At 47.1% G+C, this 17249-nt stretch overlaps 1 protein-coding gene across 1 annotated transcript in view; it reads right to left on the bottom strand.

Moving 5' to 3' along the window:
* Positions 1–17249, bottom strand: part of LOC146772766 (rho guanine nucleotide exchange factor 11-like) — a 288100-nt gene that overhangs the window by 48832 nt on the left and 222019 nt on the right. The window contains 3 exon segments of the mRNA XM_085637030.1: positions 626–1054; positions 11832–12029; positions 14045–14089. Coding sequence (XP_085493156.1) covers positions 626–1054; positions 11832–12029; positions 14045–14089 — 672 coding nt within the window.

Raw genomic sequence — 17249 nt, forward strand, 5'->3', positions numbered from 1 at the left:
TTAATATAAAGGGAGAATAGTGTTGGGGCGAGGACGCACCCCTGACGCACTCCTTGTGCGGTGGGTATGCGTTCAGCGAGCTCCCCATTAACCCCCATCTCACCTGTGCATAGGACCCCTCATGTAGTCTCTTAAGGATGTTCAGCAAGCAAGGATCAATGCCCAATCTGGATAGGGCGAGACACAAACTACATCTCGTGACCAGGTGAAACATGGCCCTTAGATCCATAAAAGTGATGTAAATACGGTCTTTAGAAAGGGCCAGATATTTCCATCCTATTAGATTCAAGCAAAAGGCACGGTCAATGGTGCTCACCTTTGGGCGAAAACCTGCTTGGAAGGGAGAAAGAATCATTCTCTCATCCAGCCAGTCTTGTAGCCTAGATCGGATCTGATGGCAGAAAACATTTGGAGGTTATCAGTCAAGTCTGTAGTTATTGGGGAGGTTCTGTCTCTCTTCTTATAGATAGGGATTATTTCTGCAGCTAACCATGAAGGGGGATGCTAACACCCTCCAGGATTTTATTCAAGAAGGTATTAATATAGGGGCCACGGACTGTGGATCATTGTTGCTTAAAATATTTGAAATCCAGTATCAAGAACACCAAGCCTAATTTTATGTTACCTTCGCTCAGAACTTTTATGCTGCCTCGTCCATGTGAACACTGCTCCTCCGAGAGCCCCTGTGCTTCCAGTGGTTGAGACTCCAGATGCTGGTTGATTCTCCCTTGTTGCTGGCACTGCTGCCTTCCCAAACTGGTCATGTTCATGTCTCTGAAGCTAAGGCAATCTATAGTATCTATAGGAGCCATGCTGCTCCCAGAGCTGCTCTCTGAATGTCCCTGGGTGAAAGCTCCAGCCGAGTAACACCCATCTCCAGACTCCAACCGTGTATCCTGATGGACTGTCACAGTGTCACATGGATGCCCCTTCCCTCCAACCACAGAGGGTGTGGGGGTCAGGTCATCCTCAGGTGCAATTTTCAAATCCCTCTCAAAGTCACTATCACTGTGTGGTGAAAGGTTCCGCAGAATCAAATACTGTGGGATCATAACTGTAAGAAAAATGGACCATGTAAGTTTTTCTCCAACTTTTAAATGCACTTTAAAGATATTATTCCATTTTACGCCAACGCTACTTATAAATACTTGATAAAAATGAGGTTTAGGTGATATGAATTGTCAGACAGGATCAAGTGAACATGAAGTAGTATATACACAAATAACACACAATAGATACACAGTTTCTGATAGCATAACACTGTCACTGGAGATTGCAAAGAATGAACAAGACATTTTTTAGAACCTGATTTGGGAAGTTTATTTGCATATTTAAATCATGAAATCTATCAGCTAGGCTTGCACAATTATAAAAAAAAGAATGGGAGTCTCAGGGTTAGTGGTATTTGCCATGAACAAGGCTCTCGAGCAACTCAAGACTGACTTACCCTTTAGGTACTTTCGAGAACTAAATGTGTCCTCAGTTTTATAGTTTTTTCACTATACTTTCAAGTCACAAATGGTGTGGATAACTGATATACACTCAACCCACCAATATGATTTCGCTTTATAACATTTTGTTTAAAAATTGTCAAAGTGATGGACGGTTTTACTTCGGGAACTACTTTAATAAAGAAAGACTTTCTTCTAAGCTTTTCGGTCAAAGGGTACTGCTGCCCCTAAGTGTTTTACATTAATTATAGAATAGCTGGAACATGTGAAAATATGCAGTTAAGTTGAGTGAGAACTGTAGCACAAACTGACAGCACTTAGCTTTCACAGGTACTGAGAAACAAAGGTAGGTTATTTAGGGTAGGAGAAGAACTCTACACTTCCCAAAAGGCTGATAGAATCTACGTTAATGCATCGTGGTTAAAAAGAGAAGAAAAAAGGAGGTTGAAATGACTAATTTAGTTATGTCTGGCATGTGCTGCCATGAGGAGACCATTGAAGGCAAAAAACTAGGTGTACTATCATTAAATCACTCTGCTGTCTCTATGCTGTGTTACATAATTCCATAATTTAGCTATTTTATATTGTTTTATTTTAAAGGGATTGGGATGTCTGATGGAGTGAAATGGAATGGAGCACTACACAATATTTTTAACAAACGCAGAATAGTCTTTCTGTTTTCATTGCACGGTGCTTCATATCGAGCTCTGTAAGTAAAGATTTAGAAGCACTTGCACATTGCAGGGGTCAACTGCCCAAGGCAATTGCATGGTCAGAAATAGTCAAGGAGCTCCTTGACAAAGACAGAAAATGGCAAAATGAAGAAGCCCTGAGACAACATTCTCCATGAGTTCCACCAGACCACAAGCAAGGAAAATTTATTTAAAAAAAATCAAAATGCTGATGCCCCCCACACTGTCTATGATGATAGGCAATCAATTTTGCGAATTAATCGATTCAAGGTATTTTATTATTTCCATTTTCATCCCCTTAGAGTTTCATTTCTTCATTTCTGTTCTGTTTCAGTAATGAGTGCACTGTTCATATTAGGGCATACCTTTCTCACAAGATAGAGGCTTTCTAGTCTTGTCTGGTGGCAGGCTCCAGATGGAACGACCTTGGATTATGTTACTTTGTGTAAGATATGAGCGCTGAAACCATTTTTTGTGTATTTCCTTGTTTAGCTGCGCCTGCTTGGAAAATTCTACTGGGAACGTGTTTTCGCTTGGTTATGAAACGTACACAATGATGTTTGTTTATGCATATCGATTTCAGTTCCCCCTGCTGCATTCCTAGCTACTGGGCAGATGGGGCTCCGCTCTGAGTGTATTTGAATAAACAGTTTTGGTTTTTATTCTCTACAGTCTGACCGACTCTTCATTTAGCACAGGAGCCTGAGAGGTGGTCATTAGCGACCCGGGTGGCCCTAAAGGGGTTACTTCCTTCACCACATGGCAGTGGTTTAGTCTGCAAGCACAGGCTTCCCTTTGATGGAGGGCAGTAAGACTTCCAAGAGCAAGAGCGTGACTTTCAGCTTCAGAAGGTTGATATGGAACTGGTCCTCTGGAGAGCAGATGCCTCTAATCTCCGCCTCTCTGAGATGGCCTCCCCATCACAGAAGCGATGCATCAGTCAACACTGTGGGATCTGGGTAGGGAAAGTAGAGAGGTCTGTTGCCAACCCAATTAAGGTTCCACAGCCATCACTCACGATCTTTTGCTTTCTCCTCCAAAATCTAGACAACATCAGAAAGGTCCCCCTGGTTCTGAGCCTACAGGGACTTCAGACCTTTCATTTCTCATTTGGTGTGCTTGACCAGCAAGATGAAGGACGTTATCAGTCCCTGCAGGCTCAGAGTCATCCTCACTGTGATACAGGACAGAGGTTAAACATTGGGATCATAGCCCAAATGTCCTGGCGACTCCTCTTCGAGGCTTGGCACTAAACTACACCTTGCTCAGCATGGCTCAGATGAAGGAGAGCTTCATCGAAGGAGTAAGGTGTGACTCAGGCACACCTAAGTTGTCAGGAGATTCGCTGTAGTCTGAAGGAGGTAGATGTCTGCCTGGGGCAAACCCCCCTTCAAGAACCAGTCGTCGAGGTAGAGGAAGACCTTGAAGGAAGTAGTGGAAACAACAACCACAACTGACTGGTGTCACCAGTACCCTCTTTAAGGCTCCTTTGATCAAAAGCCCCTGCACTTCCTGCTGCAAGAGTGACAGGCGGTTCACCGTCAGCCAAGCTGTGGCCCAGCTATCTGTGCACCGCTCCAGGGCCCAGTCTGCTTATTCTCTAAACTTCAGAAGCCGTAAACTGTCATGCCTATGAGAGTGGCCTGAATGTGCCCTGAAAAGGCGGTCAACCACATCCAGGCTTGCCTGCGATTGGCCACACCGGTGCTAATAGCTCAACCAAAGGAATCAGTGATATCCAGTTTCCAGCGGATGGTGCACATGGCTGCATTACAACCATCTTGCATTGTCTGCGAATCAAAGTCCCAGGCTTCTGGCTGAACTATGGACGTCATATGGGCCATGGAATCCCAGAGAGTGTAAGAGCAGCAGCCTAACATGCAGCTGGCTTTCACTGAGCAAAGGGCCAAACTTATAGAGGAGAAAAATGCTTACTATAGGCCGCTATCCTATTCAATTCCGTGCCATGGGGAGTAGTGCTAAATGAGTGTGGGTTAACTCTAATGGCTGAAGACTGCACCACAGTGCTCTCACGAGTAAGGTATTGGGTGAGGAAAGGTGTATGGCCTGGTGAGGGTGTATGGCGATATGGAGATGCACAGGTAGACCTGAGCAGAGTTTGGCTCAAGTACCTAGTAAGGGATCAGTGATAGCCTCATTTAATGGGCTCGGAACTTGACTGTCCAGGTAGCAGCACCTCCCACAAAACATTGGCTTTTAACTTCCTGAGAGTGAAGTTGAAGATCAAGAACCTTCTGCTTCCCTACGCAGAACCATAGCAAAGGAGGCACTTTCTTACTTGGCAGGCCCGGCGAGGGGGGAGAACTAGTCCAGTGCCGGAGGAAGTATCCAGACCACTGCCATCTGGGATATCCTCATACAAGTTATACTCTGGGTAAAGCATTGTACTCTCATCCCCAGCATCATAGCCCCAATTTATCGGAGTCAATGCCAAATGACTCATGAAGGATATGAGGCTTTCCAGCAGGTAGAGGAACTGTGTTGGAATAAGAAGATAGGGTAAGCGGTTGAGGCCTCGACCGAGGTAGGGACAGTGCCGTCTTGGGGTTTGTCAGCACTATGGGTTGGCCGTCATAGTCTGGTGTTGTGTTCCTGCGTAGGCTGTGGTGTCATGGTGGGAACTGGTACTAAAGGCACGCCAGAGCCCTGAGCAGATACAGAGGGCCTAACTGACAGAGTGGGTTTATCCGTCTGCGGAATCCTGGTTGGGAACCCTCTCGGCTCCTTAGGGCCCACATGTTAATCACAGTGAGCCAATAATGTGCCAAAATGCACCATGGCGTTGCAAATTCCTTGGTTTGCTGCAGCGTTGCCAATGTCCCTAGAAATTCCAGTTACCTAAGAGCAAGGATCAGAATCTACTCTGAAATAGGGTGAATTCAGGACAGCAACAAGGAGGCACAATGACGACCTCATGCCTTCTCTAGAAATCAAGTGGGGCTGGAGCCGACCAAGTTGTGCTTGGATCTCTTGCGCTTCTTGGTTTTTCCCAAGGATCTCAATCATGAAGATGACCTGTCACAGGAGTGACCTTGGGAGCAGGACCAGGCCCTGCCTGGGACATGGTGAGCAAAAGAATGATGGATTTAACCCGGATCTCTTGACTGGGGGTGAATGTTTTGATTTGTTCTGCATTCTGTCCATCAATTGTGCATCTTTTGCTTTCACGCCGTATGTGCGCCAGGTATGCCCAGACGTGGGTCCTGGGCTCACTGTGCCACTGGAATCAAGCTATCCTGGCTGAAGAGGGTTGAAATCCCAAAACCGGTCCTAGGATGCTTGTTTCCGGTCCAGGGAGGACCTGGCTTGGTAGTTCGGGCTGGACTGTTCCCATGAGGCACAGGGTCAAGACTGATTTGCATATGGCCAGGTATTAACTGGGGTGGCATGGTGAGCAAAAGAATGATGGATTTAACCCGGATATCTTGACTGGGGTGAATGTTTTGATTTGTTCTGCATTCCGTCCAGCAATTGTATGTCTTTTGCTTTCTCGCCCTAAGTGCGCCAGGTATGCCCAGACGTGGGTCCAGGGCTCACTGTGCCACTGGAATCAAGCTATCCTGGCTGAAGAGGGGTGAAACCCCAAAACCGGTCCTAGGGTGCTTGTTTCCGGTCCAGGGAGGACCTGGCTGGGCAGTTTGGGCTGGACTGTTCCCATGGGGCACAGGGTCAAGACTGATTTGCATATGGCCAGATCTAAACTGGGGTGGCATGGTGAGCAAAAGAATGATGGATTTAACCCGGATCTCTTGACTGGGGGTGAATGTTTTGATTTGTTCTGCATTCCGTCCATCAATTGTGTGTCTTATTTTTTTTTTTATCATCTTATCCAAGCACATGGTCTTGAGGTGCTTTGTCACAGACACTTGTTTGGAACATTCCCACAGGGTTTAAAGCCTGTAGATTTGGCAGGTAACGTATACGCTACTATACTGGTTTTTAAGAAAAAATATTTGAGGAAGTGTCTCAATAAGATGATGTCATATGGCCATTAGGCTCATTGTCGACATTGCTAAGTTAGCATGAGCTCTGCTGCCATGATGCTGCTTTTGCACACGTTACTACATGACTTTATTTTGCAAGACTCTGTGTGTGCCTTTCACATGAGAACCGTCTGCTTTCTGTGTTCTCTGCTTGTTCGTGGAGTTTAGTCTGCACAGAGTGTGCAAGGTCGATAAACAATGCCCCTTTTTTACTCTGTTCTGGTCAGTCCCTAGCACCTAGACAAAACATGCTTACACAGCTGCTATTGCTGGGAACTCGTGCTTTGATAATATGGGGATGCCTGTTGTTCTAACAGACACTTGGAGAGGGACCTTTCCAGGGAGAAGAGCTATGCTGTTCATATGATGTAGAAATACCATCTAGGTACTAAGGTATCGGGTCTGCTGACAAAGCACAGCGATCTTCTTTTATATATTAAAACTTCTTCTAGTCAAAGGGAGGGTGGTTAGTCCTCATAGTCCTTTATCCACTGTCTGTATACAATTACATCCCCCTTTATAATCTATGGAATTGCAACAATGCTAACTGTTTTAGGTTTATGCGTTTTGCTGCTTGTAGTGGCTTGTATACTACATTATAGAGCTGTCAGGTCAAACGGGGTGGGGGGTATCCCTTAAGGAATTATACACACTCAATAAGGTCACAATGGGAGGCTTTATTGCCAATGATCCATCCACCAAAGTAAAAGGAAACACAACAACGCAAGCACAAGGTCCAGCTAAAGAATATCCTTCTTGGCTTCACCGGTTCCAGAACAGTAGGGAGGGCGGTTCCAGCTTCAATGCTCCACACTGAGTTCCAGGTTCGCTCCAGAAGACAAGGAAGATCCAAAAAGAAAAGAACAAAGAGTCAGTGGACGACAACTGAGAGTCAAACTGAGGGGGGGGGGGGGGGGGTGAGATAGAATGTGAGGGGAATCACCGTTCCTGCTACAGGGGTGGAAACCAAAGCAAGTGAAGAAAGCAGTGGTGTCCTCCCGCTCTGCTACTCATTCCCTCCCGGTGTTTTAATGAAGCCCAAGACACGCTGACGTACCTGTTCCAGCCACCCCCCTCCTGGAGAGTGGTGCGTCGTAGCGCGGTGTCAGACTCTGCCGACGCTTTCTCCTGGTTCACGGGGTGTTGCGGCGTCCTCCGGTGCACTGCCAGGTGGGTGGTCCACAGTGGGCTGCTGATCTGGCGTCTTCTCGCTTCCCACCACCTCTCTCAGCTCTTCTGCGGTTCTCCAGGCTGTGCCGAGCTCCTCCCGCTTCAATCCACCAGCGTCCCCGGATAGGGTCCACAGCGCCAAGGTCACGCCTCCTAACTCCTCCTCCTGCCGGCTTCCTGGTTTGTTAAATGTACCGACCTCGTCCCGTACCTGCGTTATCAGGATATCGGTATGAACAAGGGATCCCGATTCCTGCTTCCCAGGCTCCTCCCGGCACACCCTTCCCCCAGGATTTTCCCGATCGCGGGAAATAGGGAATCGGGACAGGAAGTCCGCATTGCCTTGTTCGGTGCCCTTACGGTATTGGACCTCAAAGTGAAAGGGTTGCAGTGACAAAAACCACCGGACCACCCAGTCGTTACATCCTTTGTTCCTCTGTAGCCAGGTTAACGGGGAATGGTCAGTGTATAACACAAAGGGCCTGCCTTCAAGGTAATACCTCAACTTCTCTTTCCCCCATTTCACTGCCAGACACTCCTTTTCTATCGTGGGATAGACCCGTTCCCTGGGGAAGAGCGTCCGGCTGATGTACAGGACAGGTCTTTCCAGGCCCTCGCTATCAAGTTGGGACAAAACAGCTCCTATACCCACCCCGGAGGCATCTGTTTGGAGGATGAATGGTTTATGGAAATCGGGAGTCTGGAATACTGGTGATGTGGTCAGGGCTGTCTTGAGAGTGTGGAAGGCCTCTTGCTCACGGGTTGTGGGGGAGTGTAACTGTGAGGAGGTGGTGGACTTTTTTAGAAGGTCAGTTAGAGGAGCCGCTTCACCTGCAAACTGAGGAATGAAACACCTGTAATAACCAACCAAACCCAAAAAGGCCCTGAGGTCACGTTTGGTGGTAGGGAATGTTGTTTCCTGTATGGCTTTTACCTTTTCCGTTTGCGGTTCTATTAAGCCCTTCCCAGGCAAATACCCAAGATATTTAACCTTCTGGAAGGCAAAACGTGACTTCTTTGCATTGATATGCAAGTGTGCAGATTGGAGTTCTGTAAATATGGCCTCTAGATGTCTCAGGTGTTCGTCCCAGGTCTTACTATATACCACTATGTCATCTAAGTAGGCCAATGAGTAGTCCAAATGCCGTGCTGGGAGAGCATCAATCAGTCTCTGAAAACTGGCTGGTGCCCCATGTAAACCAAAGGGCAGGACGATGAAGTGAAAAATACCATTGGGAGTGGAAAAAGCCGCATTCCTCTTGTCTTTAGGGTCCAAGGGGATCTGCCAATAGCCCTTGGTGAGGTTGATGGTAGAGATGTACCGAGCCTCACCAAGTCGTTCTATCAGTGCGTCCACCCTGGGAAGGGGATAGCCGTCCTGTTTGGAGATACGATTCACCGCTCTGAAGTCAATACAGAAATTGATGCTTCCATCCGGTTTTGGTCTGAGCACGATTGGTGAGCACCAATTACTGTGAAAGGGGATTATTATCCCGGACTCCAGGATTTGGTTCACCTCCTTCTGAAGGGCCTGACGTCAGGCCTCAGGGACTCGGTATGGTCGTTGTTTAATGGTTACACCCTCTTGAGTGGGGATAGAGTGCATTGCCAGATGTGTTCTTCCGGGTCGGTCAGAAAACAAATTCTAAAAGGATATGAGCAAGGCACGAATACCATTTGTGTGGTCTTGGGTCAACTCGTCGTTGATTACGGTGGACTCAATGGTGGAAGACATGGTATCCACAGTGGAGACCTTATGCGCTTTTTTTGGTGGAGGCCCTAGCCAATTCTTGAGAAGATTAATGTGATACATCTGTGTTTTGGTCGCTGTGAGTGGTAATAAGTAAGTTGTTTTACCTATTTTACGTATCACTGGAAAAGGGCCTTGCCACTTTCCATCTCCTTTAAGGAGTTTTTTAAGGGTTAGTTTGAGATTGCCATGGTACCTCTCCACCAAACCATCGGTCTGGGGATGGTACACAGATGTCTTTATGTGTCTGATACTCAGTTGTTTGCAGACTTGTTTCATAATTCTCGAAATGAAGGGAGTTCCCTGGTCTGTAATTATGCCCCGGGGAAACCCCATCCTGGAGAACACCTCTATAAGTCTCTGAGCTATGGTAGTGGTGTTAGCAGAGTGTAAGGGCAAGGCTTCAGGATATCTCGTTGAATAATCAACTATCAGGAGGACATATTGATAACCCCTGCTGGACTTTGGGAGCGGCCCTATAAGGTCCATACCCACTCTGTCAAAAGGTTTGGCTATTATAGGGAGAGGGTTTAAGGGGGCTTTTGGTGGGATGTAGGGGTTCTTCTTCTGATATATTGTACATTCCTGACAGTACTTTGGCACTTGTGCATGGACACCTGGCCAGAAGAAACTACGGAGTACGGACTGTGACGTTCTTTCTACTCCACAATGCCCTGCAAGGAGGTGTGCATGAGCAAAAAACAGAACCTGTTCCCTGAAAGCCGTGTGGACAAGCAATTGTGGTTCTTCGCCTTACATGCCCACCCGATACAGAAGTCCCTTCTTCTCAATAAAGCAAGGGTTCACCCTTTTTGGGAGTAGAAGGGCATCCTTGGCGCTGAGACTACTGTTGTTAAGCTGGGCTGCCCAAAAGTGGGTGTCTATGGCCCAAGGTTCGGAAATCAGGAGACTGTTCTGTGGAGGGGGAAAGCCTGTACTATGTCTCAGAGTCCCATACATCAAATCAGGAAACCAGGGATTTTCTATACCTATGATCAGTGGTTCAGGGAGGTGGGGCAAGACCCCAACATCAGCAGTAACATCTAGACCCTGTTGGCTCTGGAGTCTAATGCAGGCCAGGGGGTAGTCCTGAATGTCTCCGTGCAAACATCTAATGCTAACGTATTTCCCAGGTAGGAAAGAGGAGGGGGACACAAGTTTGTGTCGTATTACTGAGGGTTTGCAACCGGAGTCTAGGAGGGCGGTTATGGGACGATCATTCAAACTCACACGTAATATAGTGGACCGGTTTCCTGTGCGTATAGGATAGACTGAGGTAGGTAGCTTACATCCATTGGTTCTTCTTACGCTTTTTCTTTTCGTTTCCTACAAAACTTAATGTAATGTGGCCCCACTCCCCACATTCAAAACATTGAGGGCCAGCAGAAGGAACAGCATCAGAACATCCTGAGCGCGGTTTTAGAGGCTCATAATCATTTTGGCAGATATTTTTTCATTTTTTCCCATTTGGATGGGCCTTGGATTCTTCTCAGGTTCTTTGGTAGTCCCTCTATTCTGGGCCCTAGCATATGAGGTGGCCATTTCTACTGCATGTTCCAGTGTCAGACCTGCATGTTGGCATAGCCACCTTTGTGTCCCATATGGTAGTGCCTCCAAATATTGCTTGAGGTAAATCTTCTCCATTATTTCCTCTCGAGTAGTGTCCAGAGGCTTAATCCACCGGTCCGCGGCATCCTTGATTTTATAAAAGAGAGTCTTTGGTGTGTCCCCGTTCCCTTCCGGTGTTTTAATGAAACCCAGGACAAGCTGATGTACCTGTTCCAGCCACCATACCCCGGAGAATGGCGGCTCGTAGCACGGTGTCGGACTCTGCCGAAGCTTTCTCCTGGTTCACTGGGTGTTGCGGCGTCCTCCAGTGCACTGCCAGGTGGGTGGTCCACAGCAGGCTGCTGATCCGGCGTCTTCTCACTTCCCGCCACCTTTCTCAGCTCTTCCGCGGTTCTTCAGGCTGTGCCAAGCTCCTCCTGCTTTAATCCACCAGCGTCCCTGGATAGGGTCCACAGCGCCGGCGTCACGCCTCCTAACTCCTCCTCCTGCCGGCTTCCTGGATTGTTAAAGGGTCCGACCTCGTCCCGTACCTGCGTTTTCAGGATATTGGTATGAACAAGGGATCCCGAGTCCTGCTCCCCAGGCTCCTTCCGACAAGAGCACTATAGTTAAAATAAACATTTTGAACTATAACAGTGACTCTGTCAATTCTTTTTGTGGACAAGTACGAGAGAGTGTGCGAAAGGGTAGGTCTTGCTTCCGCGATTCCTGAGAGAGTCGGGAGTGTTGTGTTCTGGGCTGTCTAATCACTTGTAGCTTTGTGATTGTGTAGGAGAACAAATGTGACACTATAGCTAGTCGATTCTGGGATTTTGGGTACTGAGGCGGTAGGAAGGCTCAGCCCCTACACACCGAGGTCCTGTTTTCCAGCGCATAGTTCAGGGTATGTGCAGAATCCCTGCAACAATGATTGTTGCTCCGGATCTCCGTCAGTTTATGGGGAAAAAAGGAACTGATGTCAGTGTACTTGAGTAGTGCCTAAATACAAAACCACACACATCATATCCAAAACGGCATTGACGCGGAGCCCCCAGCGCCGCCTGCCAGCGCACGTGTACTGATAAATATTTTCTGGATCCATTCTAATGCCTGGGGAATATTCAAAAGGTGAGAAATCTACGGTTAGAAGTCTCTATCAGAATAGCACATTCATGGACAAAGAGCAGGTAACAACATGCTAGTGATCTGGACTCACCATATTCAAGTGAAGAGTCTGCCAACCCTCCTGTAATTTTGGGGGCCTGGAAAGACTTCAACGCCTCGCAATGAGGGACCTTCGCAAGATGCTTCTCTACTTCCTGTTCTTCAAATGGCGCAGTCAAGTGAGTTGGCATCAGAGGAGCCTCTTCATCTTCGATGGACTCTATCTCCAGGTCTTTCATTAGGACAGGATGTTTTTTTTTTTTGTTTGTTTTTTTAAACTTTATTTAGCAATTGAATAGTGAACATATAGCTGTAGACATAGTACGATCAAGAGTTCACATTTTTCAGCCAATTAAATACAGAGGAGGCAGTGAGGAGAATCAAACATGACATGGCAGACAGTGCAAATATAACAGTCTTATCAGGACATAGCAGCAACCCCCGTAGTCGGATATTCACAGAAGCTACTATCATGCTGACCTCATCATGGGGGTCGCTCTTTTAGCATTTCCAGCAACAGCAGTACACCCATCAAAGCCGAGGGGCGGCCTACAAGTTCCATTGTATACCCAGCAGAGGACCCGCGGCCATGATCCAGGCCCCCATACCTCCGGAGCCCCCGATGACCCACGCCCCAAGGACTGTATGCAGTAACCTAGGTGCTCGCCTCAGCCTCCCCCGCCAGAAGATAGCATCTCAGCGGAGCCCAGATGTCCCTAGGCAGGGACGTTGGCGGCATAAGCTCCGAGAACGTGCAGTTCTGTTCTTGGCGATAGGTAAGATCCCGCACCCAGTCCTTGAATTTTGGGGCCCTGCCCCTGCCCCAGCGACACGCAACTCTCCTTTTAGCCAGCAAAAAAGCGAGTGCGATGAATTTGCGGTGTGCCGCCTGTATTGGCTCTACATACCCCAGCAGGGCTAGTAGAGGGGAGGGCATTAATACTGTGTTGATCATTGTAGAGAGCGCCTCAAACACCTGACACCAATAACGATGCACTCCTTCGCAGGCCCAGGCCAGGTGAAGGAAATCCGCCCCAGGAGCCCGGCATCTATCGCAGCAGTCAGTGTCTTGGAGCTTATAGCAGTGAAGCCTGACAGGAGTGTGGTATAGTCTGTGAATGTATATGTAATGTATGATTCGGAAACGGCTACTGGAGGAAATGCGCTCCGTCTGCAATAAGCAGAAATGCCATTGTTTATCCGTCAACGGGGCTGGTAACTCCCTGTCCCATTTTTCCCTAGCTGCAAGCTGCGGCGCCGGAATTAGCGAGTGTACCGATCCGTATATTTTAAAAACCAATTTAGCTGGGGCTTCGTCCGTGAGGATGCGCTGTAACGGTGCCATCTGCGGGGGTTCCTGTGGAAAGCTGGGCGTGAGCGCCCGTATCCCCTGTCTAAGCCGGATATAGAAAAAAACGTCAAGCGGAGAGGGGTCTAAGCTCTCATAGAGGTGTTCCATAGAACAAAATGCGCCATTGTGGTACAGGTCCCCCCAAGTCGCAACATGGATAGTGTGAAGCAGTTTCCGGAATCCCGCCTCCTGCAGCAGGGGCATACTTGGGTGGTAAACAAGGGGCAGAAGCGGCGCGTACACCAAGTCATGCCCCAGTGAGGCAGCCAATTGATTCCATGCGGATACTGTGCTAGTCAACGTTGACGGCGTTTTATCTCTCCCCAGCACTGGGATATACAATGCGCCTTCTGTGGGGATTGGGTGTGCCAGCCAATGCTCAGCTGCGAGCTGTGGCATATATCTGGGCTGCCGTATCCAGTAGTAGGCGAAATGCGCCTGGGCTGCCCGATAATACAGCTCAAAATTGGGGACCCCAAAACCGCCCTGATCATAGGGCTTGACAAGAATTTCCCATTTGAGCCGGGGCGACTTACCGCCCCAAACTAGTCTTATGAGCTCGGTGCGAAGTTGCTTAAAAAAAAAGGCACCAGGATGGAATGGAATATTCAGAAACAGATACAGCAGCTGCGGTAGTATTATCATTTTAATCAACGATGCTCTGCCGGCCATGGACAAGGGCAGGGTAATCCAGCGAGTAATGTAGTCCGCAATGCGGGTAATTGACGTGCCATAATTAGCCCGCATGAGCTCCTCCCTATTTTTTTCTATTTGTATACCCAGGTATTTGAAATCCCCCTCGCACCAGGCGAGGGGGTAGTCCAACCCGAACCGCTCAGTGGAGGCCGTTAGGGGGAACAGACACGACTTGCTCCAATTTATCTGGACCACGGAAATCCTACCTAGGACAGGATGTTTTGCTCGTCTCAGCAGTTCTCCTGAATTGTGATCATCAAGACATGTGAACAGCATAATTGTCAGAAAACATGCTTTACAATTCGACGGATGCAGCAATATTGCTATAGAGTCCTTTCTTGGATAAATAACATTCAAATAAAATATGTTCTTATAACTTGAATGATGTCCAAGGGTGCAAACTAGCAATAACCTGAGAAATTGCAATCAAGACAAACTGCAGTAATGATAAGAACTATAGTTAGTTTACAACCAAGCAGCTACATTATGATGCTGTAAGGACTGCCATCTTTAAATGAAAGACTCTACTATGTCCTAAAAGGCGTTTAGATGAACAATCAACAAAACCATTTGGTGGGATATTATCAGATAAGCAACCAGAAAATCATTTTTGTGTTGAAAAGCACTCTTATGATTTGGCCTTCTACTATGAAGATCGCTGCCTTTGTCATTATGCATTCAATTCATACCACTATTTCCAACTAAAGCATTTTTCTTTCTTAGCAGTAAGAAGAGTTGAATTTCTGACAGGGGTATAGGCTTTAGTTGCTCTGAAAGAGGCAGAAACAATACCGAGTACAGAATGGCAGCAGCTATTAACCTGAAGTCCACCAAGCCTACCCAGGGGGTCACTGAATGTTTAGAAAATGAAATAATATTAGCAAATGTATAACATTTACATACTTAAAAAGGAAAAAGGAAAACTGAAAATGTTAAAATGTTCTGTAAATTTCAAGGAATTTAAAAATCGATGGTTAACAAATTAAGTTGGAATCCATAGATTGAATTGTGGGAGCAGGTCAACTGCAGCAAACTGCATCTACTATGGACGATTGGTGGCTCAACTGAAACACTGGTGTACACTGACAAAAAGAGAGCATGCATTAGGAGCAAAAAAAAGTCTTAAGTTGAAGATTAGCGTATTGCTTCGACTTTTAGAAATAAAACTAATGACTTTCCACTTGAAATAAAAAATTTAATTTTCGCATTTTTCAAAATGAAGGATCGAACTGTAGAATGATCAAACCTCAAATAATATTTATTGAATAGAATGTATTGAAATGCTGGAAACTTCCACTTTTCAGGTCTGGTCTGGCAATAGAAAGGCAGCAAAAGAATGAAGCCAAAACCTGATACACACATGCAGAAATATGGCCATGTGGTTCATTGTTGGCTCCGTACCACCCTGGAAGTGATAGAGAGGAGCCGCACCTAAGCACCACCCTTTTGTGCAGATATCAGTGTCTTATTGTTTTTATTTTCCATTCCCTTAGATGGGGAGCATCAGCAACTGTAGGTGCAAGTGGGCTGCATTGTAACTTGGGACCCTTTTAGATGTTAAAAAGTAAGCCACTCCACAGAACAGCACTGGGGGGAGAGCATTGAGGGATCTGCAGTTATATAAAGTATCCACTAGAAAGAGCATTGTCAAAGGTAAGTTATTTGTTATTCTGATGGATCCTTCTAAGCACAAAATTCCTTATGTTAGAATAGATAGCAAAGCAGCACCTCCCCAGGCGGAGGGTCTGTGGAGTGGACTCAGACCAAAAATCTTTCAAAGCAATGCAAGCAAAGTGCCTTCCCCCAGACCTGGCTGTGAAGGCAGTATTGCTGCGTAAAGGTAGGCAATGAGGCCCAAGACGTGGCCTTGGTAGATGTCAAGGACAGATACTCTAAGAGCCAATGCAGTGGTAGCAGCCTTAGTTCTGGTAGAATGCACTGTCAGAACTTCTAGGGGTTGCTTCTTGGCCAGTACACAGCCGATCTTCATGTAGCGGACCATCCACCACAAAAGGGTCCTTTTCTACATGGCCATCCCTTTTTTCACCCCCACAAAAACCTGATTGTTCATATGGTGTTCCTTGGCACCATCAATGTAAAATCTTAAGGTGCCCTTCGAGCCCACTTGATACAACCTCTCCTCCTTTTTGGACGAGGTGAGGAGGAGCAAAGAATGCTGGCAAAGTGATGGACTGCCCAACGTGAATGGAAGTGACCATTTTGGCAAGAATGCTGCCCGAGTACACAGCATCAACTTGTTTGGAAAAAACGAGGTGTACGGCAGTTGCACTGAAATCACCTGGGGACGTATTATGTAAAGGGCACACTTTTCCTGTTTGTGCCCCATGCACCTGTTTTAAGATATGCCAGGCACAAACAGGGATTGTTGGCCCTATTTCATGGAATGTGCTGCCCCCAGCACAGCCCGTGAACTCAAGCTGTTCTCTGGGTAGCACATTTATGTGAAAAATGGAGCGGCTGCTTTCAAGCCGCTCCGTATTTCACAGTACAGGCGGCACCTGACTGTACTTTGAAGGTGGGATAGAGATCCTCTTGCAGGCGGGTGCAGTCAATGACTGCACCCGCCTGCAAAGGGATGTCTAGAGAGTCCATAGAACCCCTTTCCCTCTCCAGAAGGCTGATAGTGTGCCACCTTTTAGGTGGGGCACTGTCAGTGCACCTCCTGAGAGCTTCTTTGCCTCTGCACCCGTGTCTGTAATTCAGCCCGGGCGCAGAGGCAAAGAGATTCCATCATTTTCATTGGGCACACCCCCATGCAAATGAGGGAATGCCCCCTGAAGATAGTGCTGTCACTTTATGTGCGCCAGAGCTATCGATATTACAGAAGGGGCCGCACAAGCATCTGCGACCCCCTCTATAATGCCAAAGTGCCCCGGGGCACGCAAAGCTGGTGCAAATGCCCGTTTCACCCTGAGGGCACCTTCTATAATACATCCCCTGGAGTTCACTGAAATGACGACCTGATGTACTCACATTGAAGAAGAGGGTCTTCAGAGTCAGGAGATGCAGTGAGCAACTATACATCAGCCCGAAAGACGTACACTTGAGAAATGTCAAGACATTTTTAAGGTCCCACTGAGACACCACAACGGCTTTGGAAGGAACTTGTGTCAAACCTTGAATAAATCTCATCACAATAGGTGATTTAAACAAGGACAGTTGACCCAGTAAATATAGAAAGGCCCAACGCAATGTTTAATTGCACCCACTCCAAGTCTTTGTTAAAAGATAAAAATAAACAAAAGCACGTTTTACAGGTTTGCTTGTAAGTGATCAGTCTTACAAACCCCACACCAGGCCACAAAGTTATCCCAGTGCCTGGCATAGAAGTACTTTGCGGAAGTTCACTTGGTGGAAAGGATGGCATCCACCACTTCAAGTGAGAGATCACAGGTAGTTAGT

Source organism: Triturus cristatus, chromosome 12 (assembly GCF_964204655.1).
Source record: "Triturus cristatus chromosome 12, aTriCri1.1, whole genome shotgun sequence".
In the NCBI taxonomy this organism is placed as follows: Eukaryota; Metazoa; Chordata; class Amphibia; order Caudata; family Salamandridae; genus Triturus; species Triturus cristatus.